At 48.5% G+C, this 17,833-nt stretch overlaps 1 protein-coding gene across 10 annotated transcripts in view; it reads left to right on the top strand.

The window, feature by feature from the left end:
• The window catches only part of ATXN7L1 (ataxin 7 like 1), a 240,750-nt gene extending 225,659 nt beyond the window's left edge, over nucleotides 1-15,091 (top strand). For 7 of the 10 annotated variants that reach the window (XM_027123865.1, XM_027123869.1, XM_027123874.1 and 4 more), the window contains 5 exons: nucleotides 1,638-1,759; nucleotides 3,438-3,743; nucleotides 6,281-7,214; nucleotides 10,052-10,126; nucleotides 11,709-15,091. In XM_027123865.1, coding sequence (XP_026979666.1) covers nucleotides 1,638-1,759; nucleotides 3,438-3,743; nucleotides 6,281-7,214; nucleotides 10,052-10,126; nucleotides 11,709-11,750 — 1,479 coding nt within the window. In that variant the 3' untranslated portion in view covers nucleotides 11,751-15,091. The remainder of the gene's footprint in view (nucleotides 1-1,637; nucleotides 1,760-3,437; nucleotides 3,744-6,280; nucleotides 7,215-10,051; nucleotides 10,127-11,708) is intronic. The other 3 variants (XM_027123867.1, XM_027123871.1, XM_027123870.1) reach the window with 3 other exon arrangements.
• The last annotated feature ends 2,742 nt before the right edge of the window (nucleotides 15,092-17,833 follow it).

Here is a 17,833-nt window from a genome sequence, read left to right as displayed (position 1 = left end):
TCAACTCAGAGCCTGGCAGATTTGTGTGCCCTTCATGTTTTGCTGATTTAAATGGAAAGGCCACGGATTCGTTTCTTTGCTTTGTCCTTTCTCTCACGGCCAACTGATACATTAAATCAATTTTTGTAATGAACACTTGTTCAGGGTGTCTTTAGCAAGGAGATGAAAGAAGAAAAGATGTCTGGACCTGGACCGGCTCCCACATGCTGCTGGGGACCGGCTTCCACGTGGGAGAACTCCCTTTGTATGTTTTAGTACTTGGCCAGTAAGCCCTTAATGTGCGGAAAAGAATTTTTCATCAGGAGTACCAGATTTGATGGGAGGCAAGATTTTAGGGTAACCCCACCCCAAACATAAGCAGAAACAAAACAAAGGGAAGGTCTTGCGTTTCCTCCTAAGAACTGTTCCAAAGGCTGGTTCCAGGAAGGATTTGTGGAATGAGTGCCAACCCAGCACTGTGTCTGGGATGGAGGCCAGGGAGCTGCTGGGAGAGGCCTGGGGGAGGGGGAAAAACGCAGTTGAGTTATAGAGTCATATTTGCAGACTCGCTTGAGCTCTGACCAGGCAAATGTCACCTCCTCAGAAGCCGCTTCTTACCTGTCTGTCTGCTGGCCTGGTTGTCCTAACATCATCATTAAATGACGTTTATCAAACATCTAACTGCTCATATTTCAGCCCCGTGTTTTAAGTGTGATAGTTCGTTCTGAACACTTTGTAGGACCTTATCTCTGTAATCCATCCTTTAGCCTAAATCTCTTCTCATATTGAGAAGAGAATGGGGTCCCTGACCTTTATACGTTTATAATCATCAAGACAGGCACAGAAGCATGCAATATAATGTAATACAGCCACCTAGCGATTCCCAGGTGGGAAAGTAATGAAGTATGTGTAGGTGTCTGTGGGAGTTCAGAGCGGCAGCGTGAGTCAGATAAAGGTCGCTGGAAAGGAGAGTCTTAATTAGGGCCCTGAGGGAGGGGAGAATTGCACTTGGCCGAGAGAAGAGGGGAGGAGACAGAGGCAGGCCGAGGGGGCAGCAGAAGCGTGGGCGCAGAGGCAGTGATGTGTCCCAGGGCAGCCTGGACGCGCCGATGGGAGAGGAGATGAGGCAGCACCAGGAGAGGAGGGAGTTCAGCCCAGCTGGGAGGGAGCTGGCTCCGCTGACAACAGGTAGGAACGGTATGACCCACTGGCAGGAGAAGCTCAGGACCAGCCGTTTCCATTACCGTGATGGGAAGCAGAGAACCACCGTCTTCCTTGAGAAGATGACAGCTGTGACAAGCCCGTGGTGCTGACACACTACCCGGCTACTGGTTGCTGTTGGTTGGGTTTGGCTTGGTTTTGTTTTTCAACCTAAAATGCTGGCTCAATTCCAGGTATAGAGAAGGTAGCCCTCAATGCTACGGAAGACCGAATGTCACTATTGTTGAGTCATCCTGTGAGGTTCTGCAGAAAATCTAGGAGCTCAAACTGAAGCACCACAGAAATATTTTTGGCTTCGGTACTATTTTGCTTCTTTATTTTGAGGAAAACTGTACCCCTGTGTGTTTTTATGCAAATGTTATTTTTCTGTGTAGAGCTTATATTAGCTTATTAACCTGTAATCAAAATTAAAATCGTTTTTGTTTTCCCCCTCACAGTTTTGCTCATTTGGGAGTCGCCTCATGGGCCGAGGGTATTATGTGTTTGATAGAAGATGGGACCGTTTTCGATTCGCACTAAACTCCATGGTAGAAAAACACTTGAATTCACAGATGTGGAAGTAAGTGAGCGGTTTTTGTGCAATATGAGATCTGAGCTGCTCCACAACTATCTGAACCCCAGCTTTCTAAATGAATGTCACTAGTTGGTTTTTGTTTGTTTGGTTGGTTGGTTTTTTGCGGTACGCAGGCCTCTCACTGTTGTGGCCTCTCCCGTTGCGGAGCACAGCCTCTGGAAGCGCAGGCTCAGCGGCCATGGCTCACGGGCCCAGCCGCTCCGCGGCATGTGGGATCCTCCCGGACCGGGGCACGAACCCGCGTCCTCTGCATCGGCAGGCGGACTCTCAACCACTGCGCCACCAGGGAAGCCCACTAGTTGCTTTTTTATTGAACAAAATGATTCTGAAATCAGGGTTCGTGATTAATTCTTAAATGTCAGCCCCTCTTCTTGGTTGCCTATATTTTTCAGAGACAATGTGTGGTATGCTTTGTCTTCTTTGGAGATCCCTTTTGTGTTGGTAATCTTCGAAACTAAATGAAAAGGGATTAGATAAGACCTCGTTATTTAACAGTGTTAAAGGGCCTTTTTGCTATGACTGAGACCATCTAAGGATATTAAGAATATGCTTCAGTTTGTAATGTTAATGCTACAGTGTCAATACTAAACATTTCCTAACGGTTATGGACCAACTTGTAATTGTTCAATGTCCTGTGCAAAAGTACGTACCGCAACCAACAGGGCAGATCAGGGGCCATGTTGCCAAGTTGGTTAAGCTTGTCTTTGGCCCTTCCCACCTCGCTATAGGACTCTCTCCTCACCTCTATGCATACTTCTCTCTACCCTAAACCCAGCTTATGTCCCATTTCCCTATGGTCCTTTTATTCTCCAACACCTCTCGATGTATTTGCATTTTAATAGATTCATGAAAAGGGGAAAAGCCTTCTTGACTTAGGGAAATGCTGTTGTACAGGAAGACGGGGCTAGACCCTCTCAAACCATAGCACGTAAGGAGCTGCCATTCCGGCCACTTGGTAATGCCAGGCCAACGCCCTGGCTACCTCCAGCCCCCAGTCCTGCAAAGGTGAGCTTTTGAGATCTCATAATCCACAGAATCATGGATTCCTCAGCTCTAAGCCCAGATGGTCCAGGAGAGCCAACACTAAGCCCCTCACCCTGCCCAGTGAAGCCCAGGAAAGGCCAGGAAGGCATTCCTGAGAAATAGGGTAGGATGGGAACAGAATTCAAAACCTCCCCTCTCCCAGGTCTCCTCCACTCTCCCAGGCAATGATGGCATCCCAGCGCCTATTCACCACGATGCCCAAAGAGCTTCCAGAACTTCTAGAAGTAAGCCCCACGGTGCCTGCAGTAAGCTCTCATAGCGGACTTAGGACGACACATTGACACTTCCTGTGAAGTAGGAAAGGGCCACAAGAGAAGCTTGTCATTTCTTCTCCCTTAAGTGGCTGCCCAGTGTGTCTCAAAGGCACCCCGAGATCTACCTGTGTCCTTTCTAAACAGCACCCGATGGGCTGCGTGCGGGGTTACTGTGTTCTCGGTGTTCGGTGACTTATCCCTCTGCGCGGGTCCCCCAGCACGGCAGCCAGCGCCGGTGACTCTGCAGCTCTGTGCTCTCCTGTGTTGCGGAAGTGTAAATCCCGGGCACGTGGAAGGAATGTGTTGATCTGTATTTCGCTGCCTGGTGTCCTGTCAGCTCAAGTCCATATTCCTTTCCTCCTCAGGCACAGAAACCCGAGCCACAGGGCATCAGGTCCCTCCCCCCTTTTCAGGACTTGTCTAACCAATCTGCTGTCACTGAGCAACATTGGGGCTGCCTGGGTGTCAACTCTGGAGAGCGTAGCACCCCGCTGCCCTCTCAACCTCACTGCCCAAACCCCAGGCCCCGACGGGCCCGAACCTGGAGGGATGGCAGCCGATGGGGGCGTGGAAGACATTAGGAAGAAAAGGAACGGCCAAGACTCTTTTTTCTTTAACAAGCATTTAACTCTGCATCAGGAGACGCCAACACAGTATTCTCTTTCAGCCAGGTCAGCATCTGGATCTCCATGCCAGCTGGCAGGGGAGGATGGGCACTGTAATTTATTCGCATCTGTGGGCTTTTGTATGGGACTTCCCTAGGCCAGCGTGCAAAGCTTCAGCTGGGACACAGCCCGCCAAGCTGAAATCCGCTGCCATTTGGCACCTGGAAGAGCACATTAACTGTCTAGCGTGGGGGGAAGGGGTCCCCGGAGACAGTGAGCTGCCACATGCCCCTCTCCCTGCTGCTCCCCTACCCCTTCTCCCCTCCTGACTCTGCTGGCCATTAAGGGTGAGTGGGGAGAGGAAGGAAAGAGGTAGAGAGTATGCAGAAAAAGAGCACCCACCCCAGTGCTGAGTGTCAGCCCGGGCACGCTGAGGACTTCAGCTCTGCCGGTCACCACAAGCTGAAACCTGAATGTGTACAAACAAAAGAAAATAACAAATCGGGACACTCAGAGCAGATCCCAGTTAAGGTCATCGATGGGGGTCCTCTCTAAATGAGCCATCTGGTATTTGTAAATAACTTTTTATTACAAGGCACTGCCAAACCTCCGCCCATATGGACGCCTATCCGTAGTTTAGCTGGTACGGAAATTAAGTGAAGGAGAGACTTGAGTGGGATGCCTAGAGAATCCCAGGAGTCAGTAGCCAGCGGAGACGGTGCGGTGTGCTGACACCACACACTCTGAGAAATGGGCCCTGGTGCTGTTAGGAAGGGGTTGTGCAGTGCCAGACAGTTGTAAGGGCGTGTTTAGACCTTTCCGATCTGATTCATGGGAGTCCTTGCCTGGCATGCATAGTTATGTCGCTGCTGAGAAGTCACCTGCTCACCCATCCACCACCCACCCATCCATCCATCCATTCAGTCATTCATTCATTGCAACAAGTACCACTAATGGAGCCCCAGTTTAGCGTTGACAGGGAGCTTTTACTCTCTTTAGGCCCGAGAGAAAACAGATTTTCAAACACCGTCACAGCCACAGTGGGTTTGGCAATGTTTTTCTCCTATATTTGATCTCCTGAGTCTGATGTTTTCAGGGACACTGCGCTTATATATTCAAGGCTTCCTCTGGATTCCACCCTAGAGGTGGAAGCCATGGGCTTCAGCAAACTGCAGGCAGAAAACTGCATCCTCAAAGAGAGCAGGGCTAGGAGAGGCATTTCCTCCTCAGCGGGGCCTCTTCCCAGCGCTGCCTGCCTCACCCCGATGCTGCGGCTGGGAGGGTGGCCTCCAAGGAGAAAAGGGAGGCCCCATTTCACACCTGCCCGCCTTCAAGAGCTGTTTTCGAAGCTCTTGAACGAAGCAGAGCTCGTTCCTAATTTCTGGGGAGCCCAGCTACACGGAACATGATTTCCAGCAGAAACAGGGAGTGGGGAGCAAGGTGAGAAACAGGAAAGAACCAGTTTGAAAATATTCACCTGGCTCCTGAGGTCAGTATCCTTTCCTGAAAAGTCAGGGACATGGTGACCCAGAGGCCCCTGTGCCCCTCTCAGTCCCCAGAGTAGCAGCAACATGGCCCCAAGCCATGGTTTGGAAGTAGAAGCTGTTTCCAGCACACGTCAAAAGACAGAGTTTGCGGGGAGGCCTCCAGAGTAACCCACCACCTGGGGCTGGCCTGGGCTCCACGGAGCGTGAGGCAGGGACCTTGCTCCCAGGTGCCCCCAGCTTTCAGAAAGACCTCCGCCCCGTTCAGATGCTCTCCTGCACTTATCTTCTGAGCAAGCTAGAAATTCCTGATCCCCTTCTCTGAATCCATGAGGGTCCCTGTACCCTTCCCCCTTCCTAACAGAGGGACAGGAAGACCTGCTGAAGGGCAGCCATACCCCAAAGATAGCTCCTGAGTGATCGCTGAGGCAGGGTGAGGTGAAGGGGGAAAAAAAACAGAGCCAACAGCCGGGAGCTGACGTGGAAGTGCCTCTCTACAGGGTAACCCAGAGGCTGCAGGCAGCGAGGGCAGGGGGACTCTAGCCTGTGAGGAGAGAGGTGACTCCCAGATCTCCTCCCGTCAAGAGCAGGGTGGAGAGGCGGGGCACAGGAGGGGTGGGAGGCCCTGAGGGGCAGGGGCTGCAGGGGCACAGGGGGCGCTCTGGCCCACGTGTGCAGGTGGCCAAGCCCCGTCCTCACGCCTCTTACTTCAAGCCAGGACCTGAGTGTGAAACGACCCCTTCTCGTTAAAAATTACCTTTGTCACTGCCAGGGGAGAAAACAAACAACAGAGGGGGATACTGCTGGGGAAGTTTCTATTCTAAATAACATTCGCCTTTTATTCATGAACCCAAATCAGCCATTATCCAGTAGCCCAGCATGGAGAAAAGGATCTGAAAACCTGAAAGTAATTAAAACTAGGTTGCTGGATGTTGCAATGGGGGGAACTATAGGGAAGGGCCATAATTCAGACTTTGCCATCCTTCAAGGCTTCATTTTCCATTGTCTGGTTCCGCCAGGGATTTCTCTGTAGCCCTGATGCTCACACGTAGTCGAGCTTCTGGAGCAATGCCAAACCTATTTCTCACTGTTTCTCTTTCACTCTTCTCTCATGTTTAGGAAGATCCCTCCTGCGGCAGATAGCCCCATGCCCTCGCCAGCAGCCCACATCACCACCCCTGTTCCAGCATCCGTTTTACAGCCTTTCAGCAACCCCAGTGCTGTGTATCTTCCTTCAGCTCCCATCAGCTCGAGACTCACCTCTTCTTACATAATGACATCAGCCATGCTCTCCAATGCAGCTTTTGTGACATCGCCGGACCCGAGCGCCCTCATGTCACACACCACAGCTTTCCCTCATGTGGCCGCAACCCTCAGCATCATGGACTCAACATTCAAGGCCCCATCTGCCGTGTCCCCGATACCAGCTGTCATCCCTTCCCCATCCCACAAGCCATCCAAAACCAAAACCAGCAAATCCTCAAAAGTCAAAGACCTGTCCGCCCGTAGTGACGAGTCTCCAAGTAACAAAAAGAGGAAGCCGCCGTCTTCGACTTCCGCCTCTCCCTCCGTATCCCTGCAGACATCCCTCTCCCCATTATCAGGGCCCCACAAAAAGAACTGTGTTTTGAATGCCAGTTCAGCTTTGAACTCCTATCAGGCAGCCCCTCCCTATAACAGTCTGTCTGTGCACAACTCAAACAACGGGGTGAGCCCACTCAGTGCCAAACTGGAGCCCTCAGGACGGACCTCGCTGCCCGGCGGCCCTACAGACTTAGTGAGACACATGGGCTCGGGGGGCGGCAGCAGTGACTCCTGTCCCCTCTCTGTGCCCTCCCTTGCAGGGGACCTCTCTCTGGCCTCACACAATGCCGTGTCTTCTCTGCCCCTCTCTTTTGACAAATCAGAAGGAAAAAAGCGTAAGAACTCAAGTTCTAGTAGCAAAGCCTGTAAAATCACTAAAATGCCTGGAATGAATAGCGTTCACAGAAAGAACCCACCCAGCCTTCTTGCACCGGTGCCCGATCCCGTTAACAGCACCTCCTCTCGGCAGGTAAGGGACCCGTCCTTCCAGGAGCCTTCTGGCACCGCCTGGGGATGGCGGGAGGGGGAGCAGGGCAGCGCCTCCCCCCCCCCCCCCCCCCCCCCCCCCCCCCCCCGCTTAGCTATGTGGCCCAGGCAGGTGGCCCAGACAGGTGGCCCAGACAGGTAACGCAAGCATGAGTCCCATCCTCGTTCTCCCCGTGGGCAATTCCACCCTCTGCTCTGAGAGCAATTTATCTAACAGATACTTTCTACAGTCTCCACGCACTAGGCACTGTTCTGAGTCCTATATGAGCATCACCTCATTTAATCCTCACAGCAACCCAGCGAGGTTGATGCAATTGTAATCACCACTTTACAGATGAGCAAACTGAGGCACAGAGAGGTTCTGAGTTCCATCACCTCACTCTATTGTATATCTGGAGTTCTGAGGATGATATCATTGAAGGGGTCTATTGCCAAGCAGTTTTATCTGATCTATTGGCATCCCCTTAGGAAGAACCTGAGGCCCAGCCAGGTTAAATGGTGACCTGGGTCCCACCTGGGGGGTGGGAGCGCATGTTTCTGGGGACTATTCTTCTCACTTTACCAGGCTCCCTACTCCTAAGATAACCCTTCCCTTCCTAAAGTCTCGCTGCAGCTCACACCAACTGGCATAGAAGTGTTCAAGGCCACTGTACGCAGAGGAGGGTGTACCGTGAGGGGAGCTGGGGGAATGGGAAATGATCCAAGAAGAACTCGTGTTTCTTTCCCTTGAGCCCTGTTCGCATCCTCAAGTCTAGTCTTCCTCTCGAGCTGGGAAGGCTGCTTAGGAAACCCTCCCACCTGACTGTCTGTGTGTAGAGGAGGGAGCAAAGGCGGGTAGGGGGCAGCCTGGGGTCCCTTTGAGCTGAGTCCAGCGGGAGGGACCTCCCAGGACAGCGTGCAGGGATGGTAGCAGCAGCCCCAGGCCGACAGCCACAGAACTCAGTGGGCCAGCCCTGTCTGGGGATGGGGACTTTGGAGACATGAGAGGCAGTTGTTTAAAAGATGTTTTCACGTTTTGCATCATCTCTGTGTGAGACTTGTTAAAACTTCGTGAAGAGAACCTCTTGAGGGGAATTCACAAAACACAGGTAAACACACAAGAAACAGCAAGTTTGGATCTCAAGGGCCAGACAAGCTGCAACCGAGGCCAAGGTTGTGGCAGTGGGGGATGGACATAGGTCCTCTCATCAGAGCCCAGGTACTCGCACACATCTGCAGTTCCAGGGGTGCAGAGGAGGGGACCAGCACCCACAGGGTCCCGCAGAGACTAAACTACTGGTTGGTGCCACCTTCCAGGTCTCAGGATGGAGGGCAGATCCAGGGCTTCCTAAACTTGAATGTGCACATGAATCACTGGAGGGTCTCAGTAAAATGCACATTCTGAGTCAGCAGGTCTGGGGTGGAGCCTGAGAGTCTGCATTTCTAACAGGCTCCAGGCAGTGCCACGGCACTGGTTTGCGGACCACACCCTGAGCAGCAAGGCTATAGTGTCATCAGTTTTCGATGAAGTTCTAGCAGCTAACACTTACTTATGGGATGGGCTCTGTTCCAAGCACTTGATATATTCATTTAATCTTCACCTGTTATTACCCCCATTTTACAGATGAGTAAACCGAGGCACAGGAAGGTTAAGCAATGTGCCCAAAGTCACACAGCGAGTAAATAATAGGTCTGGGATTTACACCCAAGTAATTTGGCTCTGGGGTCTGGGCTTTTCACCTCTGTGCCTCTGTATTGAGTAAATGTGCCACTGTTGATTCTTTGGTGTGCCAAGACCATATGAGATGTTTAGTAACCATGATGAATTAGTCAAAAACTGTGATGAAAGGAGCAGACAAGCCTCCTTCAGAGAGTGCTCATCAGGAGGGAAATCCAAAAGAGCTGATGAATTTAATGGCTGCCTTGGATCTAGTCAATACTGGTTCTCTAATGCAGCTGATACCTGGGTGCTTGTCACCAGGCCATTAAGAAAAGGCTTTGTCCAGGGTCACCAGGTGTAGGGGGAAGGCCTTTGGAATCTGTGCTGATTCTGTTAGGAGATTGGGAGAGGCATGGCATGAGATTGAGAAATTCAAGGTAAACGTGCTTTGAGGACTAACTGGGGATCTATTGAATTGTATCGGGTGGTGTAGGGCCAGAATTTGCCACAGAGATGTTAAACCGTACAAAAAACGAGACTGCAAACGTAAGGCAGACGTCTTTACGCGAAGGCGAGTTTAAGTAGAGGATGGGCTCGTCATAGCAGCTGCCTCCGTAACGTACTCCAGCCCACCGCGAGCCCAGGTTCGATCACGAGAAAGGGGAGGAGCCCGACGGCCACGCCCCCTCGCCCCCAGTGCTGCGTCATAGGACCGGCCCGCTCAGGCTCCCACTGGAAAGGGAAGACTCATATCTCTTGCCGTTTTACTTAAGAACAGCAAGGAGTGTGTCGGGAAAACTGACTCAGAAAAAGACGCAGGCATTTATTCCCAGCTGGTACAGGGGAGTCTGGGCTCGAGACGGGATGGGTCTGGGACTGCAGTCACTGGTGGAAAAGCTGGGCCTGCTCCCGGAAACTTGCAGTCTGCGCATCTGGGAAGCGGATTAAGATTTCCCCTCCATTCCACGTTCCCTGTGGGATGAGGGGGGCGTCATCAAGGCCCCCCTGAAACATTCTTATTTTCTCTGCCGTTTAAGATGGAAACACGAGTTCCACACGACGGGAGGAGAGCCCTCGAGGTACCGTGCCGCCTCCCCCTTGCCCCTGGCGACTCTTGGTATCGGTGGGTCTCTCCCAAGCTGGCTCCCGTGTCTGAGTAGGGCTTCACTGGTGTCTTTCAGGTTGGGAAAAATAGCAGCCTAGCTTTGTCACAATCCAGTCCTTCAAGCATATCCAGCCCAGGACACAGCCGACAGGTAAGTTACTGGCGGGCAGAAGTCCATAGGCTCATTAGCAGGGTGGAAAGAATGTGGGCTTTGGGGTCAGACCCTGGTTCAAATCTCACGTCCAGTTAAGAAAATGGCTACCTGGCTTCTAACGCTAGGCCTTCTCGTAATTAGCTGTGTGCCCTTGGGCAAGTTACTTAATTTCTCTGTGCTTTAGTTTCCTCGCCTATAAGATGGGGGTCATTATGGCCCCTATCTCATAAGGCTTTTGTGAGGATTAAATTAATTTATAGACATAAAGCCCCTGCAAAATGCCTGAGACCTAACACAGGTATTAGCTTTTACTGTTAGCAGCTGTATGGTATTAGGCAGATTACTTCTCTGAGTCTCACTTTTTTCATTTCTTAAATGGCAGAATCGATGCCTACCTCCTAAGGTTATTATGAAAATTAAATAAGATGCTGTTGATTAAAGGGCTTTGCTCATGGCAGACACTGGTCAGCACTTTCTTGAGGCCTCTGGTGGGCTGTAGCTACCATTCAGGATGTGGTTTTCATGGTGGGACTATTCAGGGTAGATTTAGGAGTTTTTATAAACTTGAGGTGTGAAAACAGTACAGAAGTGATTTTCTCCAGTGGAGTGTGTGCACGTCTGGAGGAGGCCAGGGAGGGTAGGTGAGTAGGGTCGTGTGTGTTCTACATGATGGGAAAAAAAATACATATATGGCTGTTATGTTGTCTTAGAAGTGCCACAGGTTTCGTAGATACCAAATTACAGTGTTTGGGTGAAGGTTCTAGGGAATGGTTTTGTATCCTCAGATCTCCACCACTTTGAATCACTGTGGACCATCTGTGCCAGAGCACCTGCAGCCCCTCCTCTGTGTAGGGTCGGGGAGGGAGGGCAATCTGCCTGTTTATGGCGGGCCTCCTGCACGGGTTGCTGGGTGCACCTGGAGACTCCACTTCGACCCTTAGCAGGCACGTGTGCAGTCGCCCACAACTCTAGGCATACCTGCTGGGAACCCACAACGCTAGCCGTCAGCCTAAGTGAACGTAGCCATTTGTTGAGCCCTTCCTCTGTAGGCGCCGTGCTCTGCCCCTCACATACGTTACATACCTTTCAACCTTTTAACAACCTGGTCGGGTTGGGGACAAATTGGTTATCCTCGTTTTATAGATGAAGATGAAGGAACTTGAACCAAAACCTGTGTATCCAAAGCCTCTGTGCTTAACCCAGCACTATACTTTTTCCTTAGGTAATTCTCCATGCTGTCTGTGAGTTAGTTAGGAAAACATAGACTGAAAAACAAAAACAGAAAAACAAAGATTAATTATCCCGGTCGTCCCTCCTGGAGAGGAGCTCCGTGAAGCCACAGGATTTGCCCCCTTGCTTTCCTTCACAGCTTGGATCTCTGTGCCTACCTTCCATTTACAGAGTTCTTTACTTCCATCACCTCATTTGCTCATCACAGCTGGCTTTTGCCAAATGCAGGAGGTGGGATGGTATCCTTTTCATTATAGATGAGGAAACTGAGACTCCCTTCTTGAATTCTTGTGGGTAATCCCAAATGTATGTTTTGGAAACAAGCTTTTTCTTTTCTTTTCTTTCCTAGAAGACCACAAACAGAACGGGCAGGATAAGGACTCTTCCATAACAAGACTATGAAGCCACTTCCAAACCAATGCCTGGCCACGGGACCTCACCCCAGGAGGCCAAGGCCAGGGGAGGGAGGGGAGTGGGCAGTGGGGAAGAGTCTGTTTCCTGTGCCCTGCCTGTGGCTCTGGCCTTTCTTCTTCTTTTTTTAATTGACCAATTTTTAGTTTTGAGGAAAAAGAAAAAGGCAAAAAGAACGTGAATTTGAGATTTACAGAAAACAATACCAGTGTTTTGTTTCCGTTCTTTAACTTGCCACGTGTATACCTTCTTCCAAGTTTGGGGTCCCTCCTCTAGCTTCTGATGCTGCTACTGCATCATTTTGCTCCGGCCACAAGAGCAGACATTGTAGAATGTCCGTTCCTGGTTGGCATCGTCTGGAACTCTTGAACTTGAGCATGTGCAGTGCTCCTTTCCTTGCCCTCTCCCATCCTTCCCTTCTGTCCCCTCCTACCTGCCACTCTCTGGGTCCCCACTGACCATCAGAGGTACGGGCTCTCAAAAGCTCCCTCTAGACAGTGTGCTGCATCGGGGGGGCGGTTACTGGGGAGCAGCCCATGTTTGGGGAGCAGAGAGCTGGAGGGTGGGCGAGTGCCCTCATCAGTTTTCTAGGACGCACCAGCACAGAGGAGGGAGATGCAAAGTTGAGAACAGCAGCCAGTTAATGATGGGGCTTACTCAGTACCACTGTCCAGCTGTGCAGCTCGGAGAAGATGTCCTGGGTTAGGGACAGGAGCAGGAATGGACCCGGGAGGTGGCAGGAAGAAGGGCCTGGGGGTAGGAGAAGATATCCTCAAAAGATGGTGGGAACTGGGTGACTGATCATCTGAGCGTGTTAGGAATCCATGCTGCAAAATCCCTTCCAGGGCACCATGTACAAGGGCGCAAAGCTGGGCGAGTCACAGGGGGAGGAATCCCAGGGAAAAGGGCACAAGACCTCAGGAAGCCACTCAGGAAGAGGCACAGTGCCCACCGCTGTGGAAGGTCTCAAGCTGCCCTCCGGGGCGCTGCCAGAGGAGAAAAAGCAGAACCGGAAGGAAAGGCCTGAGGGAAAGCTGCCATGGAGGGTTAATTGCCAAACAGCTGGTGATTGGTGAGAATAATTACTAGCATTGCCCAGCCACCTCCATGCCCTGGGCCAGAGGGCCCCGTGGACTCAGCACACCCATAGATCAGCTCATGCTAGGTTGTCAGAGGCCACCACTCCGATACAGCCAACCCAGGAAGGAGTGGTAAGACCACTGCTTATGGAGAAGAGCCATTTGGAAGATCCGGAAGGGAGAAGCTGGAGGCCTGCAGCTATAAAACTGTTCACACTGGAGTTTTGAAAGAAACCAATACCATAAGCTCTAATTGGGAATCATAGTCAAGAAAGGAATTCACCATATAAAATAAGTGTTCTGTGCTATGAATCATGTAACTTTGTATACAGTATAATGGCAGAGATACCAGGAGGTTTTGCTTCATCCCTAAGTCAGAAATGAATGCCAGTTTTGCAGCTGGACATAAACCCTCATCCCCACCCTGAAGTTTTCCTTTTCTTTCCCATTCCCCCCAAACCCAAGGATCAGACTACTGTTAAATTTCACCGTATGATTGGATTTTGCGAAGACGGGAGGCAAACGGAGTGATTTGCATCAATGGAATTGCACTGACAGTGTTTCTTAATAGGATTACTAAAATTTTTAATATAAAATGAAGATTTTTTTAAAAATCAGGAGTTGATATTAGGTACTAGGACATTAGTTCGGATGATTTCATTTTTATTTCTACAGTGTTAAAAGTGCACTTATATGCTGGTTTATTTCCATCTTGGGAAAAAGAGACTGCAAATTGAAGGGAAGATTGTTACTTTTTCTTTTTTTTTAAAAAAAAAAAAGGTTAAGGCAGATTTTAAGACTTATAAATGTTTAAGAAATTATAAACAAGGTTAGACCCTTCGAAAAAAAAGTTTAGAAGATATTCTTAAAGTAAATTTTTATAGTGTTAATTTTGTAATAATTTATGTTTTACTATATTACAGAGCTAACTGACCAGAATAGTTTCAGAAACAATATGAAACTTAGGAAAGTTGAAGCAACGTTTATATTTTTAAAATGTTCTTTGAATTATGTTTTTATTGTACATTTCTTCAGACTGAAAAGTATGTACATATCTTTGTTATTTTTGCACAATTTTCGTCTTGTTCGGTTTTAGAAGTCTGGTTTTTTTTTATAATTTATTTTGAGTTGTAATACTTGCAGGAGTAAAAACAAAAAAAAATCTCAGCAACAAAATAACCCTCTGATTTATAAACTCTTACACTCAAAGAAGGAAAACAAAAGTTGAGAGATTAAGTGGCTGCTTCTGAGAAATAATGTCTCAACAGGGACTAAAGGAGCAATTCAATGGATTTTAAACGTTTTAGCTCTCTACATCTTGAATTGCAAGCTGGAATAAAGAGGCTCCCCACCGAATGCTGCTTACTTGGTGAAAGACTGGCTCTGGCCAAGGTGAGGACATTTCTGGAAAACTGAGCAAAAAGGGAAAACCCATGGTGTTTCTTCCTTCACAGTCAACTACAGGTTTACTTTATAATGATGTATTCAGAACTCACAGCTTGAAAAATGGAATGCAAATAAAAGGTTTTCTTTCGGTTTGTTTGAATGGAGTTCAACTGGACCAGCCTATAAAGCATTATTAGGGGGATATCGTTTGGGTAGTTCTGCACACCCCACCTAGCCCTCTCTCCCAGCCCCTTGACTGCACACACCCCCATCTGCCTGAAGATCTCGTGACTTGTCGCCAGCCATAGAGGCTCGAAAGCTCTGGTTGTTAAAGCGTAACGCAATGCATAGACCTGTCAGCCATAAAAAAAAAAAAAAAAAAAAGCGACCTGGATAACTTGTATGCCTTCTTTTGTATCAATGTACCAATTGTAAATAATGCTGATCAACCTTTGTAGAGAATAGTTTATACAGCATATTCTATTATTGCTGATTCTCAGTGAACTCTTGTTTTAAAAAAGGAAAAAAGGAAATTTTCTATTTACACCTTCTATTTTGTTATGCTGTCGGCCCATGGCACTTTAACAAAACTCTGTGGGTTTTACGTAGCTGGTCAGTCATGGGGTATATTCAATAACTTGTTGCACAGACGAGAATTTGCACCTGCTCATTTGTCCTTTCCTACTACCGATTTTAGAACCTTTTCCAGAAGAATTTTGAAGAAAGCATGTCCAAACATTCTAAACAAATGCCACACTTGTGGAGTGGGTTTCTTTTCTACAATCCATATTTTGTAACACTAAGTATTTTCCTTCTTTGTCCTGCACCTTTATGTATTAGCACTATCAGATAGAATTCATTCCATGCCTGTGATATTGTAAGCAGAATAAATGTCTAAAGTAGGTGTAAATAGTAAATCCTATGGCTTACAGTTTTAAAAAGGAAAGAACAAACATGTATCTATTGATACTGCCGTGGTTCAGCACAAGGTCTGGAGACATTCTCCAGTGAGCGATTGTATTTTTTTTTTTTTTTTTTTCTTTTTTTTTTGGTAACATGGCTTTGTAAATAAAATAATTTATATGTTTGTAAAAACAGTCTTCGGGTTTTCATAAAATTTAGATTGGGGGTATTGTTTTTTATTCTTTTGGGTGTATGTGTCCTCACCAGACGAGCGTTCCTCCTAGAACCCACATTTAAGGTGTAGAAGAGAGTGAATTCATTCAACAGATATTTATGGAGCATCCCATCTGTGGCTGCCCCTGAGCTAGGCACTCTGCTCAGTGATGAGAAACGTAGTCCCAGCTGCTTGCTGAAGGCACCCTCGTGGGGGAGACAGTACATAAATAAACACACGATCCAACGTGTGATTACAGATTGTGACAAATTCAATGGTAGAAAGAATTGAGTTCTGTGAGAGAAAATAACAGGAGAAAGTGACGTAAAATGGGTTGGGGGTTGTGATCAGGGAGCTCCCTCTGAGGAAGTAAGCTGAAGGCAGAAGGTGTTGGGGAGATAATCCCAGGCAGAGGTGGTCCATGGTGGGAAAAGCCTGCTAAGTTCTTGGAACCTAAGGAACATGCACTGTGGACAGAGCAGGGAAAGGGATGGACAGAAGGCATGGCAAGGTCACAGAAGGACTCCTAGAGTTTGGATTTTTGTGCTCAGTTCAGTGGGAGTCCTTCAAAGGGCTTTACATAGGGCATGGCGTGATGTGATCTGTTGAAAGATGTCTAGCTGCTGTGTGGAGAATCCATCGGAAGTTGTTGCAAGAGACCCAGTGAGACATAGTGTTCGTGTGGTCCCAGGATGGTGACAGTAGATCTGAAAAGAAGTGAGTGGAGTCAAGATCCATTTTACATACTAAATTGACAAGACTGGTTTAGGAATTGGATGTGAGAGTAGGAGAAAGAATGACTCCCAGGTTTCTGCTAGAGCAGTTGTATTAGGTGGAGATGCCATTTCTTCAGATGTGGAAAACCAGAGGAAGGACAGGCTTTGGGGAAGGGGGGGTGGCAAAAGGAATGTTTCATGAAGATCAGAAGTTCTGTTTTGCACATGTGTGTTTGCTCACGTGTGAGATCACTGTGAAATCTCTAAGCTGCTGTGTCAAGAAGACATGGGATACACATGACTGGAGCTCTCAGCAGGTCTAAGTTGGAGGCATCAACTTGGGAATCTTTGTTATATGGATGATATTTAGAGCCACAGGTATGGATGTGATTACTAGAGAAGATGGAGAAGACGAGCAGACATTTGGAGGTTAGGCAGAAGCAGAAAAGCTTGCAAAGAACTCCAAGAGGAAGCGTTCACAAAGAGAAAAGAGAACCCTATAGACAGTGCTTCCCTGGAAGCGAGGACTGTAAGATGCTTCAAGCAAGGAGAAGTCAGCTGAGTTAAGTACTGTTGCAGTATGGGAGAGAGATGGTACTTAGTCTGGGGTTCTGCAGCATGGAGGTCTTTCGTGACTGTTAACAATCTCCGAGGGCTGTCATAACAAATTGCCACAACTTGGTGGCTTAAAACAACGTAAATTCATTCTCTCAGGGTTCTGGTGCCCAGAAGTTCAAAAACAAGCAGGGCTGCACTTGCTCAAAGGCCGTGAAGGAGAATCCTTCCCTGCCTCTTCCGGTTTCTGGGGATGCCTCGTATTCCTTGGCTTGTAGACTCATCACTCCCATCTCTGCCACCTCCTTCACGTGGCCTTCTCTCCTGTTTCTCCTGGGTTTCAAGCCTCCCACGGCCTTTCTCTTATAAGGACGTAAGGCTCACCCTAAATCCTGGATTATATCCTCTCAGGATACTTAAGGTAGTTACATCTTTTTGCAGATAATTCATACTCGCAGGTTCTAAGGGTTACGACTTGGACACAGAGTGACCTTAGCGAAGCAGGTGTGTTGAAGTGGCAGGAGAGTGAAGGAAATTCAGTTGTGTAGACAAGTCTTAAGAAGGTTAGAAGGCACAATGGAGTGTTTGGATTTTGTTCCCTTTTGTTTCTTTTGTTTTTCAAGGGAGAAGGGTCCAGATCACGATTCATATGCTGGTGAGGGTGGGACAATAGGGGAGGGAGAGGTTGATGAGACAGGAGAAAGGGGTGATTTTTTTTTTTAAAGGGAAGTTTTTGAGAAGGCAGGAGGGAGGTGAACTTGAACACATGTGGAGTATTGGCCTTTGTAGTGCAGAACAATCACCCGAGGCCTGTTAAACATTTTAAGAGTTTATCTGCACGAAAATGGGATTCAAATCAGGCAGCCCCAAACCGGAAGTGGTTAGGAACTCCACCACCAGGAGCTGGGGTGAGACTTCTATAGAGAAAAGGTGGAAGCAAAGTAAGGTAGATATTGATTGGCTGTAGCTTAAAGCCTAGTTGGCTGTTTGTGATTGATTGTCCCCAGCATTTTGGATTTTGTAACCTTGAGACATTTACAGACTTAGATTCTGGTTTGCTTACATAGGCCTCTAGGGCATTAGAGCATCTCAGTCTAATGGCCTCTTTGTTTGACTAACTTAACAGTAGTCAGAAGGACACTTCCTCCAGGGAAATGGGGAAGGAAGAAGTCAGCTTGTAGATTTGCTGCTGAGAAGATGAGGGAATCCC

Source organism: Aethalodelphis obliquidens, unplaced genomic scaffold (assembly GCF_003676395.1).
Source record: "Aethalodelphis obliquidens isolate GAN/ISIS:26980383/991018 unplaced genomic scaffold, ASM367639v1 scaffold27, whole genome shotgun sequence".
Classification (NCBI taxonomy): Eukaryota; Metazoa; Chordata; class Mammalia; order Artiodactyla; family Delphinidae; genus Aethalodelphis; species Aethalodelphis obliquidens.
The sequence above is the reverse complement of the archived record's forward strand: the minus strand, read 5'-3'. Positions and strand labels throughout refer to the sequence as shown.